The 26,475-nt window shown below is 37.3% G+C and overlaps 1 protein-coding gene across 1 annotated transcript in view; it reads right to left on the reverse strand.

Moving 5' to 3' along the window:
- The window catches only part of SEMA3E (semaphorin 3E), a 133,438-nt gene extending 117,516 nt beyond the window's left edge, over positions 1-15,922 (reverse strand). The window contains exon 1 of the mRNA XM_027639928.1: positions 15,407-15,922. Coding sequence (XP_027495729.1) covers positions 15,407-15,521 — 115 coding nt within the window. The 5' untranslated portion in view covers positions 15,522-15,922. The remainder of the gene's footprint in view (positions 1-15,406) is intronic.
- Positions 15,923-26,475: the final 10,553 nt, after the last annotated feature.

Raw genomic sequence — 26,475 nt, forward strand, 5'->3', positions numbered from 1 at the left:
ATACCAATCATATGTATTTCTGGACCTTAAAGAATCAGGAAAATGAATTTTAAAAACTCCAGTGGTAAAACAATGAGTCTTCAACTTTTTTTTTTTTTTTTTTATCAAGCAGAAATGTTTTCAAAAGAAAGAAACAGCCTACTGAAGGCAACAGAAGAGAACAAACCATGAACATGAACTGATGGGGATTTGATGCATGACCAAGCTATGACGGGATGACAAGTTAACATACATCAGCTGACTTGTGACAAATGGATGCGTCCAAATCAAGTAATTTTGGCCTCAAATTAACAATTATCCTGTGAAGTTTCTTTAATTTATATTCACAGCACTCTGTAAATGTGCACCCTGATGACACGTGACTTGTTAAACCATTGTAAACTCTGTTCCTGAGTCCTGCATTTATGATTTGCAAATCTACAGTAAAATCTGAACAACATGTAGCCAAATTCAAAACCAGGTAAGTTGTCTGCAGGACGTGTGTCACCCACACTACCTTGGAGTAAACGAGCAACTGAACATTTGCTTGCAGTTGTTCTTCACCACAATAATTCAAGGAAATACTTGTTCAAGACATAGCTGTTTCAAACAATAAGGATGAGCCTCTGTCCTAGAGAAAAAACATCACTTAAACTCATTGATAATATATTAAATTTTCAGCACTTATTAACATTCATCAAAAAAATGGAATTTTGCCAAGCTTGGGAACTCTTCTAATGGTGGATCAGAGTTTCCAAAACAGCATGTAATATTTCCAGAAATAGATGCAAAGCTCTTTCAGTTTACTGTCCATAATTGTTTCTAAGAATTTTTTGCAATGTTGAAGACTATAATTTTTAAATTCTTTAAAAAGTAATACTTATTCTTAAACTTCAAAAACTAGGACTTCAAAGAAAAATGCTGTATCTCAATTTATTAATATGACAGTCATTGCTAAGATAGTTCACATGAAATCTTTGAATTAAATATCTAACTGTGAGCAAAACAAAGCATTCTTGTGGAGACTAGAACTGAGGAAAAACACCCATCATTTACCCTTTCGAAGTGTTGTTACTGTTTCTGACAACTGAAAGACAACAAGCCTTGTTTTAACATTCCTAAACTATCTGCAAAATTGAAGTTAATTAACAATATCTAGATAAACATTACAAAAGAATAAATGGCAGCAGTTTAAGGAGAAATTTAGTTTCATCAGCACAGCAGAATTTTTGGAATGCATTTCCAGCACAATCAATGAAAGGAAAAAGGTTAGTTTATCTAACTTTGTATCTCAAACCACTTTAAATAAAATGCTGTACTTAAGTACTTTGGAGGTTACTGATAAATAAAATTGCTTGTTAGCACAGCACATAACAATTTATTACTAGTTTATCACTCAGAGCTGTGAATGACACCATCTAAGATAATACAAAATAAATAGAGAATGGGTTTTAGTTATTAGAGTGTGCTCAGATACCCATAGATTTTCTTTTTTATCTTGCTTGTCTACACACTTGTCAGCTGCTAGCCTGAGCAGCTTGATTTTTTAACTGTTCATGTTAACAAGTCTTTTGGTAAAAACTTACTGATACTGATATAGTGGGTTTGATTTAGGGTAGATGAAGCCTTGTCTCACTAGCCCAGCTATCCAATCTTCTCTGAAAGTTCCAGCCCATAGTTTATCTAGTGGGGACTCTTTCATCTTCCACAGTTATACAGATCTTACATGGTCTTTTTTCCCCAGATGTTGTTTTCCTTTAACACTGTGTTGATCTGGGCAGCCTTCTTCATTCTTTGGCTTCTTGCTTTAATATTCTGTCTGCAGAAAGCTCCAGATGTATGTACATCTCCAAGGCTCCCCTGGGAATAAGATCATTCCAAAATCCTGCAGGGGAGGGCTAGGACAATGATCTTAACCTGTCTGAAAGCAAGGAGTAGCACAGAAAATGTCTTCCAAATACTCACTTATGGCACTATTCCCAGTTATCGTTAAAGGACAAACTTCAGAACCAAACCACATGTTTTTATTAATATTAATTCTTTTAACCCTTAAGAACACAGATTTGGTGCCTTTAGCTCATGAAATAAGAAAATACCTTCAGTCTAAATCATGCTTGGATATCACCTGGATTTCCTAGGAACCTACATGACAACTACTTGCAACACAGGAGACTGAAATTCCCATAAAAACTATTGGAAAAGATAATTTCATCATCACTAAAATGACAGTAGTTATCTGACTTTGCTACAGAATTACTAGTTTGGAACAACCAAAGGATATAAATGATCTATCATAGTAAAGGTTATTTGATTCTCTTGTGATGAAAACAAGTCTAATTTCCTAAGAAAATGAGGTGTTCTGGAACACTCTACGAATTGGTGACACAATCCGTGTTCCCTATGACACATGAGATCCCACTGATCAATTTCAAATTTTATGGGAAAAGGTTGAGGAGTAAGGTCAGTCTTCAAAACATTAAGTTTTTCCAAGTTTCATGAAAATCACCAGTTAAGAAATAGAAATACTCCGTTAGTCCCTTAACCGAAAAGGAGAACAAACTCATAATCCAATTAATACAATTAGCAGACAACTGTTCAGTTAGCACACGCAAACTGACCGATCAACAAGCACATGCAGAAACAATTATATCTCTGCTACTTTGGGCCCACCTATGGAACAAAAAAAGTGGTTAATAAGTAAAAAGTGTTGAAGAAATAATGTTGAAGGTTACCTGAGAGGGAGATGCTAAAAGGGAGACTTCAGTGCCTGGGATAAAATTATGTGTGCTGCAGTAGGAAAATATTACGGATAAGGAAAGGTGAGTATGACTTTGGAAGAATTAAGAGTTTTGTTAAGAAGTGAAGATACTAAAAAAGCTAGTGATAAAGAAAAGATCTCAGACTACTTCAGTAGAGGAAAGAAAAGGAGAAGCCCGAGGGACATGTGGTATAAGGGTATAGGAGGCTGGAATATATTTTTTTCACTTTTCAAGTTTATCTTCTGCTTTAATTTTTGCCTGCTATTGAGACGTCCTAGTTCATATTTCTTATTGTTGGTGCCAAGCTACTCAAAGGCACTTCAGTCTCACTAGGCACAATAGGTAGATGGAAGGAAGTTTTATTCTCACACATAGGTTGTATAATTCTACTGGGAAAAAAAGTTATGAGATTTAGCAAGACAAATACTAGAGGATCCCAGGAGCTTGTTGAAATTTCATCATAAAATTTCAAAATGCATCCAGATTTCTCAAATCTAATAGATTATTAACACATAATTGGTGATCCAATCAACCCAACAGAAAAATCCTCAATGAAAGAAAGGTTTTCATCTTTCCTAAGAGAAATAATTTAATTTTAAAAGGATTTGTTTTAAAGACATGTTTTATGGGTACCATAACTTTGATAAACATCATATCAGATCTTTGGAGTTCACCATCCAAGCTAGCTACCAGCAGTTGTAAGGTCTTTATAAGGGTTAAAAATCAGTAAATGCTTAGGGTTAGGAACTGATTGGTTAATCTTGTCCAATCAACAGAATTAAGGTCAGCCTGAGGGCTTTCTAATCCAATTATGCAACCTGCTCTTGGGGTCTACCTTCACCCTTTAGTGCTCTCAGATGTATTTTTAAAAGTCTGTAAAAAATTCTGTAGTGAATAAGTGGTACCAGCAATATTACAATCCCCGCGAAAGCAACTGCAGAACTCCAAGATGTCAACAGAAACGCATTATTACCCTGTGCTACTGTAATGCACTTGCAAGCATAATTATGGGGCTCAGGTGGATGCTGTCATGCCTAACCTCTGCCATCAAAATTACAATGCCTGCAAGAGCAGACCTTACAGACTGAAGGACCAAACACTTATAAAGCAAAATCACTCCAGCAAAATTTGCACAGAAATCAACATCCGTAGAAACTTACCATCATGTCGTGAACAGTTAAAAACAGAGGTAACAATGTTAAAGCAGGGCTACAGTCACTCATATGACGTATTACTAATTCAGAAAGGCTCTGAAGCACCTTTTCATCATAGACTAGAAATACACTTTCTGTGCGTTAATTTATAGTTTACACCATTTAAAATATAAAACATGCTAGGACATGACAAGTTTAACTTTCAGATATTCCCCATGGGTCCCTGCAACACTCCCAGGCAATAGTATCAGATATCAGTAGATGTCAGTATGTCTGTTACCTTTCAACAATCCCAAGGTAGAGCATTTCTATGCTGCTATCAACTTCACAGCACAATTCGGGAGTTGTTTCACAAGAATGTATAAACATTAGTTACTATTATTTTCAAATCTCCATGCTGTAAGTTTTTTGTTTTGTTTTACTTTTAAATTAAGAGTACAAGGAGTTTTCAACAGCCCAGAGATCTAATTTTACAGCTCAAGGGTTTTAGTGCTATTACACATTAAAGCAGTAAATGTGAAACCACAAAAAAAATTCCAATCCATTAACCTGATATTATGAAGTAATTTGTTACATTTTCTAAGAAAGTAAGGGGTTGTTCCGTGTCAAGAAAATTACAGAGACCACATATAGCACTTCTAGTATCTATTTCACAATCCTAAATGACATGTACCCACACATATTAATGTCTCTATAAAATCATCAAAGAAGCATCTTCTAAAAATACCATCTTCTTGATAACAAAAGAACATGGTAAGTTGTATCAAGTTTTTCATAAGTTTTTAACCATAGAATAAAATGGAAAGTGAAATTATACACATTAATCCAAATTATCAGTGTTTCATGTTGCTTGGTAATGCCTGGGCTATGGGTAAAGTAGAACAACTTTTGTCATGATTGACTTTAATCAATCACACTACAGGGATTGCCTCAAAGAATCTGTGCCTTAGACTTCGGTCTTGCAAAAAAGCCCAACTTTTAATCAATGGACTAATTTGTCTAATTAAAGGTACACACCCATGACCAAATATTTATAGAATCAAAGTTTTAGGATATAGCCTATAAGGCCACTTTGTGTGCAGTGGCAATAACTTAAACAGCTTATAAATAACCTGGTTTTTTACTGCTTCTTGGCCAAAGAGTAGCTGAGCTCTGACAGGAAGCTGTGAGTGGCTCACCTATTTCAACATGCTAGGCCATCAATTTAGTGTAAACTATAGCTGCTTAACCTAAGCATATCAAGCTTAATCTAAATCAGCATACTGAACACAAAAGCAGATGCAGAGCACACCAGAGTCACTACTGTGGTCCAGAGACAGCTGTGTCCAGCAGTCGTGGGAGCCACTTATGTCAGGTCACTAAAGTGACTACACCTCCATCCTCATCTTCCAGACCATTATTAGATCAAAGAAATATTACTTAGTAATAATATCTTCACTTATACTTCATCAGGGCAATAGTGCTGTTGCTTGGAAACTGCAGTAAGTCATTCCCAGCCAAAGGGTTTTATTCTCGAATGTGCAACGTGCCAGACTTACCATCAGACATTCATCTCAAATCGATCTTACCTACTTTTATCACTGTAAGCAAGGCCTCTGCTTTAAAATGGTCATTGTCTTCCTAAACTCAGGAGAGACAGAAACACGCTTTTACATGTAGTGCAGCAAACAAATGGATCACCTCTTTCAGAAAGTAAAGTCAGGAACAAGGAGTATCTTGTCAACTTTTTCATCACAAAAGTTTGTAGGAGGTTTGCTATTGTCTTTAGTAACAACGAAATCAGGCCTCTCTCCTAGTTTTGTATTAAAGGGTTCATATATTTAGCAGTAGACTTTCAGGACAGTGTACTACATTCAGAGCTATAGTTGGAAAACCACTCTTTACTGTAACTTTGTCTTCTAAATGTTAAGTGTTTATTTACAAAAATTCAAGTATTTTAGAAATTAAATAACCCATTGCAGTGCTTGAGTGTTAACCCACAAAAGCTGCAGTCACTCAAGAAGGAATAATATGGAATCAGTAAAGAGCTTGGGATTGTTTACAGGCTGGTTCTGAACTATAATAAATGCTCAACCTGCTGAATACTTTAACACCGTCTCAGTAGTATGTTTAGAAATGTCTATTATCCCAGATGCTTGTGTAATCTGAAAATATGCAGGAGGACATGGCCATGCCTAAGATAAGCAGAGAAGAGAAAATAATGACTTACTGCATGTAAACACAGGCATGTAAAGACAAGACATTTTTTCAGCAAGAACATTAATAAGAACAAGATCTCTTAGACAGCTTACGTCTTTCTGGGCTCCCAGACAACACATATTTTCAAGCTTTGCATCATACTATTCTCAATCAACTGAGATGACATATTTAATATATAAAGGAATGGGTTTATTTTCCTTTACTCTTGGCTTTTACCATATATCCACAGGAAAGCACTTGGCTTAATCATAACTAAAGAGTTGCAGGAGCTCATGGAATTGAGCAATGCTTGCTAACCTTTAGCTTTCTGGATGAAAAATGACCTTCAATGATGACCCCAGTGAATAGTGCTATCTGGAATAGTTCCCTCACATCAAGTAACCTATTATTTTACTATTATTAAGTTTTAGTAACACTGCTGGGAGAAACCATCTGTTAAAAGAGAAACAAGGTACTAACCCCTAGGTATGTGGGGACTGTTGTTTTCTGCAATCAGTTTAAGGCACTTTTCATTCATTTTATACAATTTCCTTTCAGCAGTGCCAGAAAGATCAGAATAAGAAAAGGCCAACATCCCTGTGATGTTTATTGCACATCAACAAATAAAAGATATATTTACAGCTGCATTCAACATTTTACTAGGCCTATTAAACAAATGTGTTGTAAGAAAAAGCCTATAAAGCGAACTTAGCAACAGTAAAAAGCCCATTGTTTGACTCCCCACAGAAGCTTCAATTGCTTCACAGTATGAAGTCAGGAATCCTTTAGATAAAAATAAACACAGAAGAAGTAGAGAATAGATACATTAAGGATGTTAAGAAGAGTGAAATCTTTCACTGAATGCCTATCTTCGAAGCACTGGTTCCTTGGTTTACACAGTTAGTTTGCAAACAGTTTGAAAAAAAAAATTCCCAAAAAACATCATCATACTGGAAGGATCTGGTTGAGAACCTTTTATATTTGTATGTAAATATAGTTTGGGGGATTTAGAAAAAAATAGAAAGAGAAGGTAAGTTGCAAATGCTGAACTGAACAAGTGAATTTCCCAAAATATGAAATTCTTCATTACTGATGAAGTAAAAATGTTAGCAACATGATTTCACAAGGATCATTAACAACTTTTTTTCTTAGCTGTTCCTGGCAAATCACAGTATGAAGAGTACTATATATTGCTTGTCATCAAGTTCTTATAAATAATGGGCACCTTCTGCTCAGGCCAAAGAGATAAAAGAAGTCATCAGTGACATTTTTTAGTTTCTCCCAGTTTTGGTTAACAGGCTTTGTTTAGTTGAGTTTGGTTTCCTTTTTTTTTGATTTTTCATAAATGAAACTTTTGGCCTGTAATTTATTTCTGTATTTTGACATTAGGTATTCATAGGGATCTTTTGAACTATACCGTAATAGATTGCACAAAGCAGACAAGTCTCATATTTGTCATATAATCTTCCTTGACTAGAAATATGTCCTTCACAACTAGGTTTCTGATATAAAAACTTGTGTCAAGCAAATAGTTGTCAACTAAGAATGTTAATATAATTTTTGAATGTTACGTGTCTATGACAAACTAATCTTTGCCATTAGACCATTACAGGGTTTCCTTGGTGTTGACTTCTTAACCCGCAGAAGCATTCAAAATTTTAGTTTTTAATCTATTCCTTGATACTGGAGATATAAGTACCAGGAGTCAATCAGTAACAGGCAGATGAGTTACAGGAAGTGCTACTGTACCATGTTTCTCCATGGAAGGCAAAGAGGCAACATGACAGACTATTTCTGCTTCCTGGCAAACATAGTTGATTTCGGATTGCGGATTTTACAAGGTAAAAGGATGGCACTTCCATAGGGCAAATAAAGTTTCAGTCTGAAACACAGCACTGCATTCAGGAACAAATCATAGATCACTACATGTAACTGGATGACTCTTGTTGACTTTTAATAAGAACTGAGCAGATTCTGATTGACAGAAGAGGTAATAAAACATGCCGAGTACTCTACTGAGACAAGGTAGGAAGAGTTGACAGAAACAACAGCCAATTATGTGCTTTCACCTGAGACTAGTAAAAAGTAATTTAAAGATGAGATCCAACTTTTATTCCACCAAAAATTATTTTTCAGCTACACGAGCGATCCAAGTTTTGCAGCTATTGGCTACACACACAGACTGGGTGTCATGCCAGGGCCAAGATGTTTGGCAGGCATCCCTTCGTTGACAACTTTGTGGTTGCAGACCTCCTGTACATACTTGCACAGAAATTGTAAAAGAAACCTTTGACATGCCATTGCACTCTGGAAGTCCTATAATTTGCAGGTGAAATAAGAATGAATAGACTAGAAGAGGAACAAAGATTTGTCACTAAGATTATATATTCACCAAGAGCAGTGCAGCTAAACTGTGTATTTGAATGCTCGATTGTAATGTGCTGCAATTTACAAATTCTTTGAAAGGGACATCAAAATGTCACCAAGAAACCCTGAGAAAAAAAACAGAGAAACCATTCCCTGTGTTTGCAATGTTGTTTCTTCAAAAGAAAACCCCAAAAATCTATCTCTTGGGTGATTTTTATAGGCATGAAAATCATCACAAAGTAAGAAAAAACCCTGAATACATAATGATACATTCCTGCTTTACATTGTTTCAAAAGGGAAAAAAATAGTCTTTTGACTGCTATAAAACAGTTTGCCAAAAGGATGCAGCATAAGGGAAAGCATATCAATTTATAGCTGAAACTAACAGAAGATGCTTAGAGGAGAAGCACATTGAAGTCAGCCTTCAACTGAATTCTTTAAGAGGGAGAAATCTCTCTTCCAAAATAAGAATTTGTAGCCTTGAGGATGATCAGAAGAATTGAGATCAAGGGAAATAGGAATTTGTCAATGTGAGATGATAAAAGTGGGGAAACAATAAGTTGGTAATATTTGTTTTTGAAGCTGTGCTCTGAGAGAATCCTGATTGTTTCATTTGTTTTAATGTATGCAGCAACCGCAGTAGATTCAGTTCCTCAAACTGAATCTTGGTGATGGCTATTTAAATTTTTCACCAATTTAAAGATGGAGTTTATTTTTAAAACTTCTCAAATATTGTTTCTTCAAAGTTAATTATGTCCTTTCTTTACAGAGTTTGAAATTACAGCTGAAGTGCACTACAGCCGTTTATAATGCAACATTTTCATTCTTTTTCTCTTTTAACATGTTCTTTCATGTTTAATCCTGAATTCTTAACTGATTTAAACAAATGCCAAACATTAACTAACCAATACAAAACATTTTAAATAGTATACTCAAGAGGGCTTTTTTTTTCCCCTGTAAAATGAAGATTATTATCTTTATCCCTTCCGGCTATGAATTTTTTAAAGAAATTATAATTTTTCTAATTAATGCTGTCTGCATGCTATAACTGCATCATATTTGCCTGGCTACATGAAGAAAACCAAGACAGTAGTTTTAATAATATATAATATTTCCATTGCACACTTTTAGAATATTTACTGACCAAAAGTTTCTCAAAAGGCCTGAGACAGATGCTCACCCTTGCACATCATCCCGTAAATCATGTAAACAGCATTAATCTTGTTTTTATTTCAGTAAAAGATAACACTTGTTTTCAGTGAAATAATGATGAGTACGATATCTGATGAAGAGTTTAAAATAGCAGATGGTGTTATCACTTTGAAAGCAGGGAGTTAGCTGCAGAGAAGCAGCAGCACGCAGGATATTCTGGTCTTGCACCTTCAGATGGTACTTAGTTCTTTAAAGCAAAAACAGGCAAGTGATTGATGTTAGGCAGCAAACCGTCTGCTTCTTGCATCCCCGGCGGCGGTGCTTATCGCTTCAGAGTTCTGCTGCAGCAATACTTACAGAAGCCTTTGTCAACAAAATGCAGTTATGAAAGGAACTAGCAGGAATTCTCTGCCAAAAATATTCCTGTCTCAGTGAACAAGTCACTCCAGTGCTTACACTCAGTGTAAGCACTGAACTTCCCAGCAGTCACCTCTTGTGATATGGATCAATAATAAACCTAAATCTTGTCCTAAGTGTTGGCGAACAATCAGTTGCCTCTCAGGTGGGAGATGGGATGTAAAAGCCCTTCTCTCTGCCCCAGAAGTGGCCTAGAGTGCATATTTCTCTAGGCCATTTCTAAACTGAGGTTGAATTCTATGTGGCCTCGAGTATTTGGGTAAAAAGACATTACTTGTCATTTGGTTTTTCCAAACACTCATAATTCTGGCTATCGGCCCTTATAGCCAGACACATTTAGATGTGGAGCCATAATACAGGTCTTTACTTCTTACACCCTTGGAATGATACTGCTCTTTAATTCACTGTAAGAAATATAAAAACTTCAATCTGTTATATATATATGCACACACGTTTTAAAGATACATACACAATATCATATATCTTTTTCAGACGTAGACTTCTCTGAACTATATGTAAGCAAAGACCACAAGTCAAATCCTTATTCAGGTACAAATTCAAAGTGATTTACATCTAGCATGAATTAACAACTTTCTTGAACTTGAATTTGCTTTGGTAGGAAAACTAATCTTTCCGAGTCATTCAAAACCAAAATTCTATAAGAGGGAAAGCTGTTAAAAATAGAAAACATTTTCATGCATGAAATTGAATCAGTCATGATTCAGTTATAGGTTATGTGGCTAGTCATTAATTAACCATGATTTGTGTGGCCAGTTGATTACTAATTGAAAATACCATACTTGTATTAAATATATTTGCTACTTCAGAATTCAGAAATGCCTATCTAAAAAAGCCCTACATTTTTTGTTACTCAATTTAGTTGTTAGCCTCTGAGTAAATTTTACTGCCACCTAGCTAAAGAACAGCGAGAGTAAGATACCATGGATAAGCATAGTGAAACTCTTAGTGTTAGTTAAAATAAAATCTAAATTGCAAATATCAAGAAAGCTAAAGCAGGTGTGCTGAAACTCTGGTCCCTGCAAATGACAATGAAACATTTTTTCTGCTGTAACAGATCTCAGCAGCCCTCAAAGATTATTACTCAGCCCTAAGAAACCTAAATTCTTCTACATTAAATATTTTATATTATACATTTTACGTACTAAAATCTGAATACATGGGAAATATCACTTTTTGTCTGCAAAATTTCAGCTCTCCCTTCTTTAGCTATCTGCTGCTTTTGTTTGAAGTATTTATGCTTAGAGAATAAATTTTTTAACCCAGACGAATTCCTTTTAAGTTCAGTCTTCTCCTTCTGCCTGCTGCAGCTTGACTCTACTGTAGAAAGTTACAATCAAGTAAAAGAGAGATATTTGGATGGGCGAGACAGGCACAACTGCTTCTTAATCATACCTTTTCCAGCCAAGAGCATTGTCCAGTTCTTAACTACACAACCTGAGATCAGGTAATTCCAAAATTTGTGAAGTCACTCAAGAGCAATGTACTGGGTAAAACAGAAAACATATCCCTCAAGATCTGCAAATCGCTGGACATAACTGACTGCACCAGATCCCATTCTGGCAATAAAATTGTATAGAGAACACTCATCTCATTTTCATACTATATTACCTTTGTTCCTTACCGTATTCATGAACTAGAGAAAAAAAATAATCCAAAACCAGTTAGAAATACACAGTACACCATGCATAATACTTGAATTATACAATTACATCTTTCATGAGCCTTTTAGGTCGTCATGCTTCCAGTTCAGCTCTATGAGGCTTATATAAATATATCCCTCCTGTCCTCTGGAAACCCAATCCATTTCAATCTGTAATGTAAATAGTTTCTTTTTAACACGCAGTGTGTGCTGATTTCACCTTAATTGTATATTTCCCATTGCGAGAACTCAAACTGTGGGATACTCAGAAAGAATTTAACCAGCAGCCCATAAAGAATAGAGGTTGAGGCTTGGCTTCAATTAGCACCTAATTAGCCAGAGTCTGTACTGTATGTAAAATGAGCTAATGATTTTAAAGGTAGTTGCCAACCTATAACTTAAAAATCTAGTTCTCTGTAATATTTTTATCTCTACAAATCAACATGAAGCTAGTAGAGCACACAGATCTTAGTTGGTCATCATCAAACACTGACCTTTAGTGCAATCATACCACTAATACCACAAGTGCTACTAATTGCAGTGTAAAATTTCTAATAGACACAAACTGATTGTTTGAGGAAAACATCTTCAAGTCCTGGGTATAAACACAGTTCAACTTACTAAAAATGAAGTTAGAACTGTAAAATGACTGCAAGGTGGTTATAGGATTAAGTTCTAATCTCATATAAAGGAATGACAAAATCCATGTTTGCGTTTACTGTGAATGAAGACCATCTTCTACTTTACCTAAAATCACCATTACCATTTTGCATTGACTTAACAGGTTTAACAGTAGTTCAAGAATGCAAGACTTTCATTAACTCCCACTGAAGCAGAGTAAATGGCCATAGAGTCAAACAGGGGTTGCACAATAATTGTCAAGGGGATTGTGGTATTCCTATCCATCAGGTGACCCCTCTGCACCAGGGTTAGGATCTGATCTTATTGCTGTGGGTTTGGAGACACGTGTGCACTGCAGGTGAAGGTCTGGTTCGCAGCAAGAGCAAAAGGTTCTCATTCACTGTCAGATCACTACCTCACTTTCACTGAACATCACTTTTAAAGAAGAAAAAAAAGAGAAATTTGTGAATTTATAAAAACCAAATGAGTCTCTAATTTGTAGAAGCCTTATTCTGGCTCCTTAAAGAAACAAGACTTTAAAGTAGATTAATTAAGTACTCTTTCATAACAAAAAAATCTCATGTCCATATGTCATACTCATCACAGAGCCTTTAACTTTCCAGTCAGTACTAGCAGATCTTGCAATGGCCTGAATCCCAATTAGCCATGAGCACCTGCAGTTCCAAGGCAGCGAACAGATCTGCTCATTTTCAGGTTTCAAGGTTTTTGCAGCAAAATTTTTAACTGAGTTTACAGCTATTGAAAATGTACGCAAGTGGGTTTCATCCTCTGTAGCAGCAACTCACAGGACAGGCTGAAACAACTCTGTGCACAGAGGTTGCATGACGACTTCTTTGTAACTACCCTGCACCTCACTGGTACCCACAGCAGCCTTTTGATGGAGTAAAAGCAATTAAGATGAGGGACCCTCCTGCTGTTCCTCTTTGATTAGTGAATACAACAGCGACATTTACTCATTGTCTTCATGCTTGGTCGCTACATTCTTTTGGCTGGGAGGATTGCAGGAGCTGTTCCCAGGGTGGCAGGCAGGTATGCCACTTCCAGCTTTTGGCTGGGGATAGGTGGTCAGGCGCTCACTGACTGCAACACAGCTTGTAAAATCAGTCACATTTCATAAGTGTGAAAAATGAGATGGGGTACTGTACAAGGTGAAATATGTGTTTTCATGGGAGGGAATTTATGAGGACAAATCTTCCTGTGTCATTGGATCTGAGTGAACTGCCATCAGGCAGGGCCCTCATTTGGCCCTCTGTGACAAATGGATGTTTTAAGATCGCTCTGAAAATATTAGACTTATGATGTCAGAGTTATGATGTGCTATGGCCAAATTGCTGGCTCACTGCTGAAAAGAGAAGTAGTATGTAGTGTGTACACTGATTCCAACCATCAGAAAAGCAATTAGTACTACAAGTGAGCAGAGAAGCAGCTAACAGTTGCAGCACCATAGTGGGGAGCTTGCCAAAATTGGCAGTTAAGCCAAAGTCCTGAACCAACATAACATTAGGTCTATTTGTCTCATCTATTGTGCTTTTCTCATCTCTCTTCCTCATCACAAGCAAACAAATATCAATAATAATTATAGCCCTTGTAATTACAGCTAGAAATAAACCAGTGTTCAAATGCACATTTTCAACAGCAAAAGATGTGAAAGGATTATATAATCAGCATTCCTACTGTACTCTGAAATCATGTGTTAAAGCATGAGTGGTTTATATATTGAGAGGTCATATCATTTATTTCATTTAGAGCAGTTAATTGTTTACTTACAAGAAAGCTTTTCATGACAAATATTTATTTTTTTAAAATGTGTTTCACTGCCCTATAAAAGCAAACCCCATTTCTTATAGCTTCCTAGCAAGACATTCGGACCAATTATCCTATTCAACTTCTCCCTTCCTTATGACTGGTAATTTAGCTTGCTATATAAAACACAATTAAACCTTGTTTATAGTAAACCTGTCAACACATGGAGCTCTGGTTGATGTTAATTCTGAAATTTTATCCATACTTATAATAGGTGTTCTAAAGTATTTCACACTGATGCAGCTTAGTTATCAATTGCATAACCACTGAAATGTTCTTGAGTAAATTAGAATTTGCTCATTCCCAACAATGTCAGAAGAAAAGCATTTTCTTTTCATCTATGCATAAGAGTTAATATCAAAACATTATTAATTGGCCAATCATCAGTTTATCTTGTACACATATTTTTTGCTCCTACTGCAATAGTTATCTGTCATACATCTCTAAATATATAATCTACGAATGTATGTACTGCCGCAGAGAACTGAAATGCCATGGTTGTGCACAGGTATTTATATATATATATATATATATATATACAGGATTAAACCCAAACCATAGTGAAGAGTTTAAATCACATGCAATCCAGAACTGAATAAGGACACTCTGAATTGGCTAAGGAAGAATGGTTCAGGCTTCAGGTAACTGAAACTTAAATAATTTAAAACAAACAAACAAACAAGTTGTAAGTATTCTACATACATATGTCAGAAAAAATAACACTTTTTTCTTTGGGTAACTCAGTTAAACTGCAAACAGACTTACATTGGCAGTTAGTCATTTTAATTATAGTGTGATGACACTTGCTAGTTTAGAAAATGAATCATATGGTTCACAGGAATTCAGTCTTTTTGCCTTAGCTATATTTGTAGACAGATAGAATTCTAAAAGTGAAACAGACATTTAATTGTTTAAAGGTTACATGATGCACAAGAGTGCATTTATTCAGCAATAATTTCAGGTTATCTTCTCCATTTCTTTCCCTCTTATTAAGAGACCTGGCAGCCTCCTTACAGCATGGAGAATAACTGAGAATGACATGCAAATCTAACACACTTTTTGTTAGAGTATTTCAGTAGGATAAAATCATCACTTGTAAGTATCTTAAGTCTTCCAGAATTCGGTAAACTTGTTCAAGGATGCAGTTTAGTACAAGGAAACAATTCACAAGATTCCTTAACAGGAACATTTTACTCTGACAGAGGACCATAATTTAACCCCTATGCAGTACATTCGGTGAAGTCATTGAACCTGTATTAGCATAAAGTCTTTAAAAACCTGACACACTGACCTACCTTTATGTGACAGACGTAACCTTGGCTGCCTCGTATCCGCTGCGTGACATCCAGCCGGTAACTCTAGTAACAAGCCATATAGTGCCAGGATTAAAAGGTCCTGGGCAGATGCCATCCTGCCCAAGATAAATTTCTTGCTCTCTTCTCTTAAATGCTGCTGTTTGTTAGTTGTTTTGGTGGGGCGTTTTTAAGGCTCCAACTTCCACTTCTACTTTCCCAGTGCAGTTAGATCGCTCTCTTTGGTCAGTTTGTGGGGTATCTCTGTATAATATTCAACGTTCATCAGAGCAGCACACAGCCTCAGCTAGCCATTTGTCAAGCTGTGCAAATGTCATGTAAAAATATTCCCTCCCTAGGACAATTGTTTATAAAGTGCGAGGACATTCCAAGGCGTTACTCTGCAGTGTTGTGTCTTGAGCTGTCTCTAGTAACTCTGCCACTGGATTCAGGAAGAAGCTGTATTTTCAGTCCCTCCTGCAAGGCAATTCATTCAGAGAAGGAGGGAGGGAAAAAAAAAAAAAAAGGAAAAAAGGAGAAAGCACCCTCCTCCTTGGTGCTCTTCAGAATTCAGCCCCTTGCTCTGACTTGCCAAACAGCTAGTTTTAATTCACCTTTCACCTTTGCTAATTAAAAACAAGAAGTGCCATTCCCTCCTGGAGTTGCAGGATCCACCCAGCGGGAAGCCAGGCTGTCAGGCTGCTGTATTCACTGAGAAAGTTCAGGGAGGGTTGAGGCAATGTACAGTACTAGCTGCTTCTAGGAAGCGTTTTAATCCACATACCGTGAGTTGATTCCTCAATTGCTTTGCGGTTTCACGTTGTAAAGCGCCGGGAGAAGGGTCAGAATTCCTCCCGTCCCTCCCTTACCAAAAGTCATTTCAGCTTTTGTTCCCAGCTCAGTTTTAGAGGAGGATCAACCCTTGCATTAACCATTTAAGTACATTATCACTTAGAGTCATTAAACAGCATGCTACCAAGTGGATCAGAATAAAAGATTCCAGTTGCATATCCTTTCCTACTTTAAGGAAAAAGGTTCTGCTTTTAAATCTTATTTCTGCCCCCCCCCCCCCCAAATGTGCTTTTAGACAGTAGCTTCTCCCCTTTACATTTTAAATATCTGTAAGTCTCAAACCATAAATCATCTATACGTGTCAGTAAAATTACTTATCTGACTAGATGCCTGTGGGATTGGTCAGTATTTAAAAAAAAAAAAAAACTGATCAAACTGTTGTGATGATAAACAGCATCAGATTTACAAGTGCCAAGTAGCCACCTTGGTATTTGCAACTAACAAATACCAGAAAACTTCATCTCTTTTTTGCATCATGTGTCACTTAAAAATATACCCATGGCAAGAACTAGATTTTTATAAATGAAAACTACAGATGTCCGGAATACATTAATTAAAGAATAAAGTTCTCTCTAATTAAGATCTCATTCATATAATCATTTAGGATTATGCAAGGTGCATTTTAGACACTAATAATTGCCCTTTTTTTAAATGGGATGGAACATTAAATCCATGTTAAGTCTTTATACTTTACACTGTTTTATACAGAAAAAGAATCACAAAGAAAGGCAAGTGAAAACTAATATATGCATTGACAATAATGCACTAAAACAAATTTGGTAGTCAACCAAAGATAATGATATTTGGAGAGAAAGACTTAATAAGAAATTACTGTATGCCAGCAAACTGAAAAGAACCCAGAATAATACTACAATGAAATGGTATTAAATGTAATAGTAGGATACATGGATGAGAGCAGACATATCTGTTCAAGAAGAACAAAACACATGAACTACTAGGACAGAGGAAAAATACAGCTTCAGTGAAAGGGTAGAAGTAAATCATCAGAGTGCCCAAGGACTCCTGGAGGCTGCTGCATAATCAGGAGCAGGGAGGAGGTCATGTCTACCTGTTAGTTCTCCAAGAGCAGGTCATGTTCACATACCTGGGCTTGCTTTGAATCAGCTGGAAACTGTGCTAGCAGCAGTTAAACCACAGGAGCACAGGCTAAATCACACAGCTATTTGCTCCATTTCTTGCACACAACTGCAGGTTGCAGTGGATTTTATGCTGATGTGCCAGCTGTCTGGCGGTAGCTCAGCATGAGTATTTGAGATACTGTCAGTGGAGAAGGCAATGCAGGCTCTGTCTCCAAGCACAGACCCCAGCATAGATGAGTTTATCATCTACCCAGTGGGACTGCTATTATTGGCACCTTTCTGTAATACTGAGGTATACAAGTGTTCTGCATTTGACCATTAAGATCTGCTGTAAAGGGGCATGATCTGGTGCCTGTTAAGGTTAGTGAAGATTCTCCTTTGGTTGTGATTCTGTGATTCTTGTATTTTTCCTAAAAAAAACCAGGTACAATTAATAAATTTCTCAAAAACTCATTCTCTCTCATCATAAGTCTACAAAATGTAAACACTTCTGATTCTGAGATATTCCAAATGGATTTTTTTCTTTGAAGGATCTTGTTATGGAAAATTTAATACTCTTTCTAATTTATGGTATGTATTTTCAAACAGGACACAAAAATCAAAATGTGGGCTTACACTATGAAAGCTAAAATCATATTCAGTGAGTAAAGCAAACATAAGTGCAAACTCTCAAATCTCACCTCTCTCTAAAACTCCCCTCCAAGTTGTTGTAGGATGTTATTTATTAATTTTCTCAGGCTTCAGCTGGGATCTTAGATGCTCAACAGATTGAATACGTATACTTTGGGTATCCTGAGGTGGTATCAATAAGTTAGTGTGACAAGTTCAAAACAATTTCCCCAGTTTTAAAGATCTGTTTTCATTTTCAGGCTGGTTAAAGCGAACTGGAGGAGGGAAGGCATAAGGGAGCTGCTTGAAACTGTGGGCCTTATTTTGTATTTAGATAAGATGTAGGGTGCAGCAGGTCTATTCAAACAAGACATATATACAAACAAGGGCAATTCCCCCACCAGCCTGAGCTTACATGCACTCACATGCATTTCTAACCCCCACACATCCCAGCCATTACACAACTCCTTGGCTCCCTACAAACACATGACCCAGGCTGGAGCTCCAGGAGAGCCAGAAATACCCAAACAAGCTGATTTTCATATCTGTGCCCAAGGACAAAGCTTTTTTGTCTGAAACCTGATTCTCAAGCAGGGTGGGCTGTGAGGGTGCCTCAGGCTCCTTCCCTGCCTGCCGAGGGAAGGGCTGGGGCAAAGGCACAGAAGGAGAAGCTGGAACTGCTGCTTGATATTCTGGCTTTGGCAGCAAGAGGTGCTGGCATAGGAAAGCTGGGAATGGCTGCTGGGCATGGTGAAAGATGCCTGCACTGGAAAGAAACCTAACAGAATAGAGGAGAAAGGGAAAGTTCACATATCAGTATATGCAGGAGTTTGATTTTTTTCCCTAGTTTAATGTTCTCGCAGGGTGAATCTTCTCATTACAGTGCTCAGATTGCTGTGTAAGGGTTGCAAGTCTTACACCCTTACACAACAAGTTTTGTAGCAAAGCAAGTAGTGGAAAGGTACACACAACTTCAACTCAAGAGAAATGCGTGGCCTCAGGCAAGGCAGTCAATCTCTCTGCCTCAGCATCTTTTCAGTTGGATAGGTACATGTTCTTACCTCAAGGGGTGTTTTAGGAGACTTCTTATAAGGTTTTAAACAGTGGGTGGAAGGATGGCAACACAGATGTTCAAATATTAGGATTCAGTCTTAGATGAGTACAAACACAGATGCCCCAGGACTTTGGAGTCCTCATGTAGTACAGTGCTGGGTCTCTGCAGAGTAAACAAGGTGGGTTTACTGCTTATTTTCTGTTAATAAGGCAAATACAACAGATCTCTGTCAAACCTGGGTTTGTTTCAGCAGTAAAATCTCCAGTTAAGTAAATGCTGACAGATAAATAAAAAAACAATGCCTGGAAACCTATAAGTAAAGAGTATTTGAAAATTGAAGTGCAAATCCTGTATTTGATTGCTGGGGTAGAATATCTATAATTATTGTTCTAGAGAGAAAGACAATGAGTTTTCTTAATAGGAAAAAAAAAAAAAGGGTTCCGTGTACATTTGCACTCTTTATGTACAGTAAGGAAGTCCATTAAAAGAATTCCAAATTAATTGTGAGTTGCTATGTAAAGTCTGTGAACCATAGTTTGATTTGCTACAGCTGCTGCAGATCCAGAGCAATTGTAATGAAATCATTGAGCCTGTAAATCTAAGAACTCTAACACAAAATACTTCTGACATATTGTGTGAACTGGTTTAAGTTTAACTGATAGAGTGAAATGTAAACTCAGGAGCATGATATAAATAAGTAGATCTGCAGCTACTAGAACCAGTAACAAATTCTAAACATTATAACCATAAAGCAAAATGAAATGTTTAGAAAATTTAAAGCTGGGGTGGTCCAAGAATTGCCATAACCATAACTTAAAACCGGTTCTAAAGGCTGCCTCTTTCTTCTGGTGACAATACACTGAACCACAGCAGGAATTCTCTCTTTCTTTCTGTCTCTTTCTAACTATGTTTGCAGATCTGAAGAAGGTGAGCAACCACAAAAGGAGCTATGTGGCCTTCACTGAAGTTAATGAAACCTGTATCTTCATTAGTACTGTAACATGCAGCAGACACAGGGCACAGATAATCATATCTTCATTTATTTAATAGAAAAAGCTTCAAAAAACACTTAAATAACAACTTGCATTATAGTGCTTCATCTGTAAAACTTTTTTTTTATGTCACTACCTGTCCACTTGGCATTGCAGTTCATATAGATAAGTCAACTTTCAAATTCTGTCATACAGAAATTCTTACAACAGCTATAGGAGATGAAGGAAAGATCTGTATATCATGTGGCTGCTAACTCTGCTTTATGTCTGCACCTTTTTGAGGCGGGAATTCATGTCTGCTCTGGTCTCCATTAGGCCAGAACGGTTTTGTTCGTTTGTTTGTTTTTGGTTCACCTGCAGCTACTGCCCAGGCTCAGTATGTTCTGGATATATTTGTTACATCCTGAAAGGGCGGTCAGGACAAAGGGTTGTTCCTGGGTATTTCCTTGGGATTGAATATAGATAGGTGGTAGAAAAATAAGAAGTGAAAGACTTGTCCTAATCGTTTTAATAGTAATGTAGCCTGTGTACCCCTATGTGACTGCGAGCTATGCTGGCGATGGTACGTGCCTTGGTAGGGTTGCCCACCCCAGACAGGTCAAAACCGTAGGGTCAGATACAATACATCCTCGGGCAGGATGAGCTCGTTAGCCTTCTGGTAGTCATCCTAGGAGAAGGACAACTCTAATCCCAGACCGGGGCAGATGGAGCTTGCTTAGCCCTGTAAGGCCATCCATCTAAGAGAAGGACAATCTAATCAAACCTACGTCCTGAGGACCTCACTGCCACCGTCCAAGCTCGCTCGGCCCTGGCAGATGAACCTTAGGATTAAAGGGTGGGCCCAGTTCCACGCATATTGCATCTCACCTAAAAAATCCACTGGACAGGCTCGAAGGTCTCCATTACAAACTAGCCTTGGCTCTCTTACCTCAGCAGTACTGGAAGGAATGGTTACACCAAACTACATGTTAGGTAGTGCAGCATATTAGGTGAGAGTGCTGACAGGACACAACAAGAAAGTGAAAAAACTACTCCAGCAGGTGAGTAATCACTCAATAATATCTTCTGGAATCTCAACGAAAGTAGCACAAGCACCACTTGGATGACCCCACTGACACTCAGGAGGATATGCTAAGTGATGGCAGAAGAATGTTGCCAAATCCTGTTTGTTACAAGGAAATAAGAGGAAATAATAATAAAACTTGGTCCTCTATGGAATTTTCAGATTAGAAGTATTTTAGGTCTTTTCTTTTGTTATCAGGAATTGGATCATAACCCTGTGTGAAACTAAATGTAATGTCTCCAGGACAGGGAAGTGTTATTTCTCTTGTTTTATACACAGTGAGTTCTCTTTGATCCAAGATCACATTTAGACAATATTCATTAAGCAAAAGAGTTTGACTGAACATGAACTTGTACTTCAAACTAGCCACAAAATTACATGATAAATTAATGCTCTGGAGGAAGAAAAAGAATTTCAATTAAATTGCAATGCTCTTAATTCCAGAAGGGTTTTGACAAATAAATATGGAAACATATTGTCCTCAGAACATTGTTGTTTGCAGTAGCATTATTTCTATGACTAATTACAGGTGAATGTCAATACTGCTTGGGATATATATTGGTACTTTGGCTAACCTATAAAAAATAGGTGAAATAAATGTTTCTTTCTTCAAATGCATACTTCTTAAAGGATTTCTTTATAGGTTGCACTAAAAAGAACAGACATATTGCTGTATCTTATTCCTGAAATGAACTCCATGTGCCTGACTTACGATTAGTACATGGGTCACAGCAATCTGTACAGTTAGTTATGGATGAAAATCAAACTACTGATTTCCCTAGGGGAATGTATTTTTGATCATATTTTTGCTACTAAATAATTACTAAAGTCTCTCAAATGAAAAAAATAAATGAAACTGTTAGCTGTTTGTTGAAGATGAAGATGAAGATGAAGATGAAATATGGCATGACAGATTTTCCACTGATCACTGAGGAGGAAATAAAAATGTAGTGGTCAAAAGTTTAATATTATGGCTATCAGATACTTCCTAATGACTCAGAATGAGGAATACATTTTATTAAAAGTTAATGATGCTATTTTATCCCATATTATCAGTGTGAATACCTTTCAGTTCTCCCTTTACATGATTTTGCTTCCAGTCGATTGCTTCTTGGTTCTTCATTATTTAGAAAAGAGACAAAACAACAAACAAATATCCAGTTAAGGAAGAATATTTTATGCCTTAAAGGTGTCATTTAGTTACCGCAGTTCTTAGCTAATAGTTTCTTATGCAAGAATAAGAGGTTTGACCATCTTCAGAGACAGCTGTAAATAAAAATTTCCTTTCCTTGATCAGACACGCAAAATTATAACCTACACATTTTCTATCTGAAGCCTATGACCATCATTTGATGCAATTATCATCTTAAGGTGAAATGAAAAGCATTTGTGAAAAATAAACCATTTTGTCCACAAATCAGTTGCAGGTTTTAAAGCTGCAAATGCATTTTGATGTAAAGTATTTAGAAAACAGTTCCAGTTTTATTGCCCGTTAATGGATTCCACATTCCTACTTGAGCAAGGTGATGACATCATCAGTCTGGACACCAGTCCTGGGCTACACTTATTTTGTATTTTTACTTACACCTATTAGTGAAATATGCATGCCATGACACATCTCAAAAGCAGAGGGCTCGTACACACTGTAATTTGCATCAGGGGGACGTAATCTGCTTTCAGGAGTGAATTAGATTTCTCGTGACAGCCGTGTGGGTCCAAAACCTGAAGGAAAGATGAAGGAAATCTACAGACGCTCTTCTGGCATTTAACATGGAGCCTGCTTGGAAGTGAGCTGTCTGTGTTCAACCTCAGTACGGAAAGAAGCTTAGCGGATATGGTTCTGTGTCACGGTGGTTAAAGCATTAATTCTCCCCTTGGCTTAAAGATGTCAATAGGTAAATATCCTCCTTCGAATCCCTTTACAGCTGTCAGGCAGCTAACATTCAGGTGCTGTGATGCTGAGTACTGAAGCACACAAATCCCCAGTGTTCTTCAGCAATTCCTGGTGAGCAGTGGCTGATCTCACTGTAGCCACGGGGAGCTTTGGGAAGCACAGGAGATCTCAAACCTTTCAGGCTCTGTACAAAACCTCCCAAAGGAAAGGGACCAGTGTGGTGGGAACTGAACAATCTATTTCCCTTAGGGTCTTCAGAAATCCCAGCATTAACCAGATCATAACTTTCAAAGGAGAAAACCACAAAATCCACTGCTACATTTCTAACCGCTTTCCTGCACGTGCACACACCCCCCTCACCCACGCTGCCTCACAGAGAATAATATCTCCCTCTAAGAGAACTTCTGGTCTGATTGACTGATTGCCCTTTGCTGGGTGGTAGCTGAAACAAAAAGATCTGGCTCTGCATTCAGAACTTGGGTGTTCTTTACACCACAAATAATTTTTTTTTACCCTCTGCTTTATTATTATCATGAAGAAAGTCTTTATCATTGGATTTCACTTTTGACATCTGTCTAGACAGATATTTATTTGAACCACCAACACATTCACTTAAAGAAAAAGAGAAAAAAAGGAAGAAAAAACCCCCGAAACCAAAGGCTTTAATATATTTTCTTTATTGAAGAGCCAACAACTTCAGCTTTCAAGAAGTCTCTGAACAGGGTATCAAACAGCATTAAGTTAATCCTTTAAATTACAACCTTGAGGAAATGAGAGAGGAGTGTCAGTCTACTTTGCAACTAGATAAGTGAATACTTTATCTCAGAGAAATCTGTTATCTTCCCGTTAAGATCATTTATATCATTATTAAGGATGTACAAGTATTACCCCCATCAGCTAAGATACTACCCTGGTATTGTTCCAGTAGCAAAATCTATGGTTACATTGCAATAACTACTCAGGAACCCATTGTTACAGCTGCGTAGAGAAAGTGCAGTAGTATTGCCAGATGTGAGAAAAACATAAAAAATCAAATCCTAAGGCTCTGTTGTCTGACACAGAAATTTCATCTACACAAATTTACTCAACTCAAAAGAACTATAATGAGAGAGAACATAAACAGGAGGTGAGCAACTATATGTGAAAGGCTGTCCTCAGGCAAGGGAGGTTTGCTCCCTCACCATAGCTGAGTTGAATTCAAAGTTAGAGGCTGGGGCTGTGGAACAGAGTATCAAGAAAATCAAGGAAAGCATCACGGCAGCAGGATGAATTAGGCAGTGGACTGGCTGGCTCAGGATGTGGTCAAAGCCATGTTATTTGAGGCATTTTTAACTAGGCTACCCTGCCCTGCTGGGGAGGTGTACTGGATGATGTATTAGTTGTTTTTCATCCCTAGATGCCATGATCTTATAAATGTTGTGGCTCAAGACTATGTCTATTTTGAATTTACAAAACCACTTTGTATGTAGTGGGCAAGGCAAGGATTAGAGAGCCAATTAATTAGACCAGTACAAGACTATTTATATAGGGACTTTGTACACTGGGTGAGGACACAGTGAAAACCACATTTCTCTGGTTAATCTCTCTGTAGGGATTCTCTGAATCATAATTTGTTTTTATAAGTGACCATCTTCCTCCAAGACCAAAGAAGGGCACGACCCAAAAGGCAAAGTCACCATACAACTGTAGTTTAGTCTGCTATGACTTCCCTGCTCTAACACAAAGCACATGTGTAGTCCCTAAAATAGAAAAGTTAAAGTAGACAAAACCAGAAGGACAGACAAATTATGGCTGCCTGGGGGAATCCCTGATTTACAATACAGCAAGTTATACAGTCCGGTGTTGCTGTGCTAGTTGATGCTCAACATAATTACCACAGTAGTTGCTACGATAAAGTTTTAAAAATAACAATAATTAAAATATTAGTTGTTAAATCATCTGGAATACAAATGTGCTCTGTAGAATGCAGAACCCTCTCATTTTGGTTTCTATGTATGACTTCTGCAGTCTGTGTAGCTCTTATTCCTTCAGTTAAATTTTCCTAAGATTTCAGAGCCAAATCATTGCATCATCAAAAATGCCAGAATCAGGATGGCCTCATTTTCTGGTTGTGTAAAATGACTTTATTCAATTTCTATTAATAGAGACAGCTAGGAACGGCAAATATCCTGAAATTATAACTATTGATGGGAAATGTGAATATGCTAAACATATTGATTTAAAAGAAAAAACAAACCCTATTTTATGCATTACATTCACAACACAGAATTTTTGGGGTTGCGTCAAGTTATTTGCAGCACTCTTTATGAAAATTGAAAACACTATAAATATAATAAACTTTTTCTGTTCTAGTAATCCAAGGCAACACTTCAGACTTATCCTTCTGACTACAAGCAGTTGCACTGATTTCAACAGTGGTATTCATGTGAGTTAAGCACATGGTTTGGTGATTTGCTAGTTGGGGTTCAAAATCCTGAATTTCTTTAGTAACAGAAAAATAGGAAATTAAGCAAAAAATGTTTGTTCCCAGTGATAAAAAAGAACAAGGTACTCCATAGTTTTAGACCTGTTTATCCCATTTGGGAAATTCCCCCAAAGAAGATGATAATCTCTTTGAAACTGATTCCACATAAAGATCACATTTTTGCATCTGTACAGTAAAAAAAAAAGGTTCTGAGATGGTGGGAAACTGAGGTTTTAGTTGGGCAGAACCAGTTCCAGAGATGTGAGGGCAGGCAAAGGGGGGCCAGGGGTGGAAGTGGGATTGGAAGGTATGTTTCCAGTACTAAGACAATTGTGGGATGCTTTCTGAATAAGGAGTGAGTGGAACAAACTGACCTGTTTCCATACAGCTTAGGGTTAATGCACTATAATGCAGATTGGCCACATCCACTTACATAAAGCGTGAATCAAAGGTTTCCCTGCAATCATGAATTCTTGAGATGTTTTACTAATTTCAAACTGTCTGATAAGGCCTCATAGGTTATGTCGCAGTTCACTAGTTTGGTGATTTTATGAAGCAAAATTAATTTTCTGTGATTGCACGCCACCATGTGAGTTATGAGGGCTTGTGAGCTTTTCTGAGGATTCAAAGCCTACAGAAATAGTGTTAAAGGCCTCTGCAGGAAGAAGACTGATGCGGCCTTTTTGTGCCAGCTACAAAGAGGCATTCCTGGAGTAACTGGAGTGAACTGGTTGGAAGAGTCCAAAAGGAGTCAAGGAAGAAAAAATATTAATTAGTCCTGAGCTGGTGCAGTGCTAAGAGGCTAAGATGGGCTCCAAGAGATTTTAGAGGCACAGGAGGGAGGGCAGAGACATTTATCTTTGTTCTCCCTTTTCGTCTGTGGGGCAGGAGCCATTCCCTCCTCCACATATGTGCAGACCCCTCTGCCTTCCCTGCTGCAGCCTTTGCCTGCCTTCAGTGTTCCCACTGCAGGGTAAGCACTCTCCCTTTTTCCTTGCTACTGATACTTCTCTTATACATCTTTCTTTGTGTCTTAGACTGACA

The sequence above is a fragment of the Corapipo altera genome, unplaced genomic scaffold (assembly GCF_003945725.1).
Source record: "Corapipo altera isolate COAL_440 unplaced genomic scaffold, ASM394572v1 1b, whole genome shotgun sequence".
Taxonomy (NCBI): Eukaryota; Metazoa; Chordata; class Aves; order Passeriformes; family Pipridae; genus Corapipo; species Corapipo altera.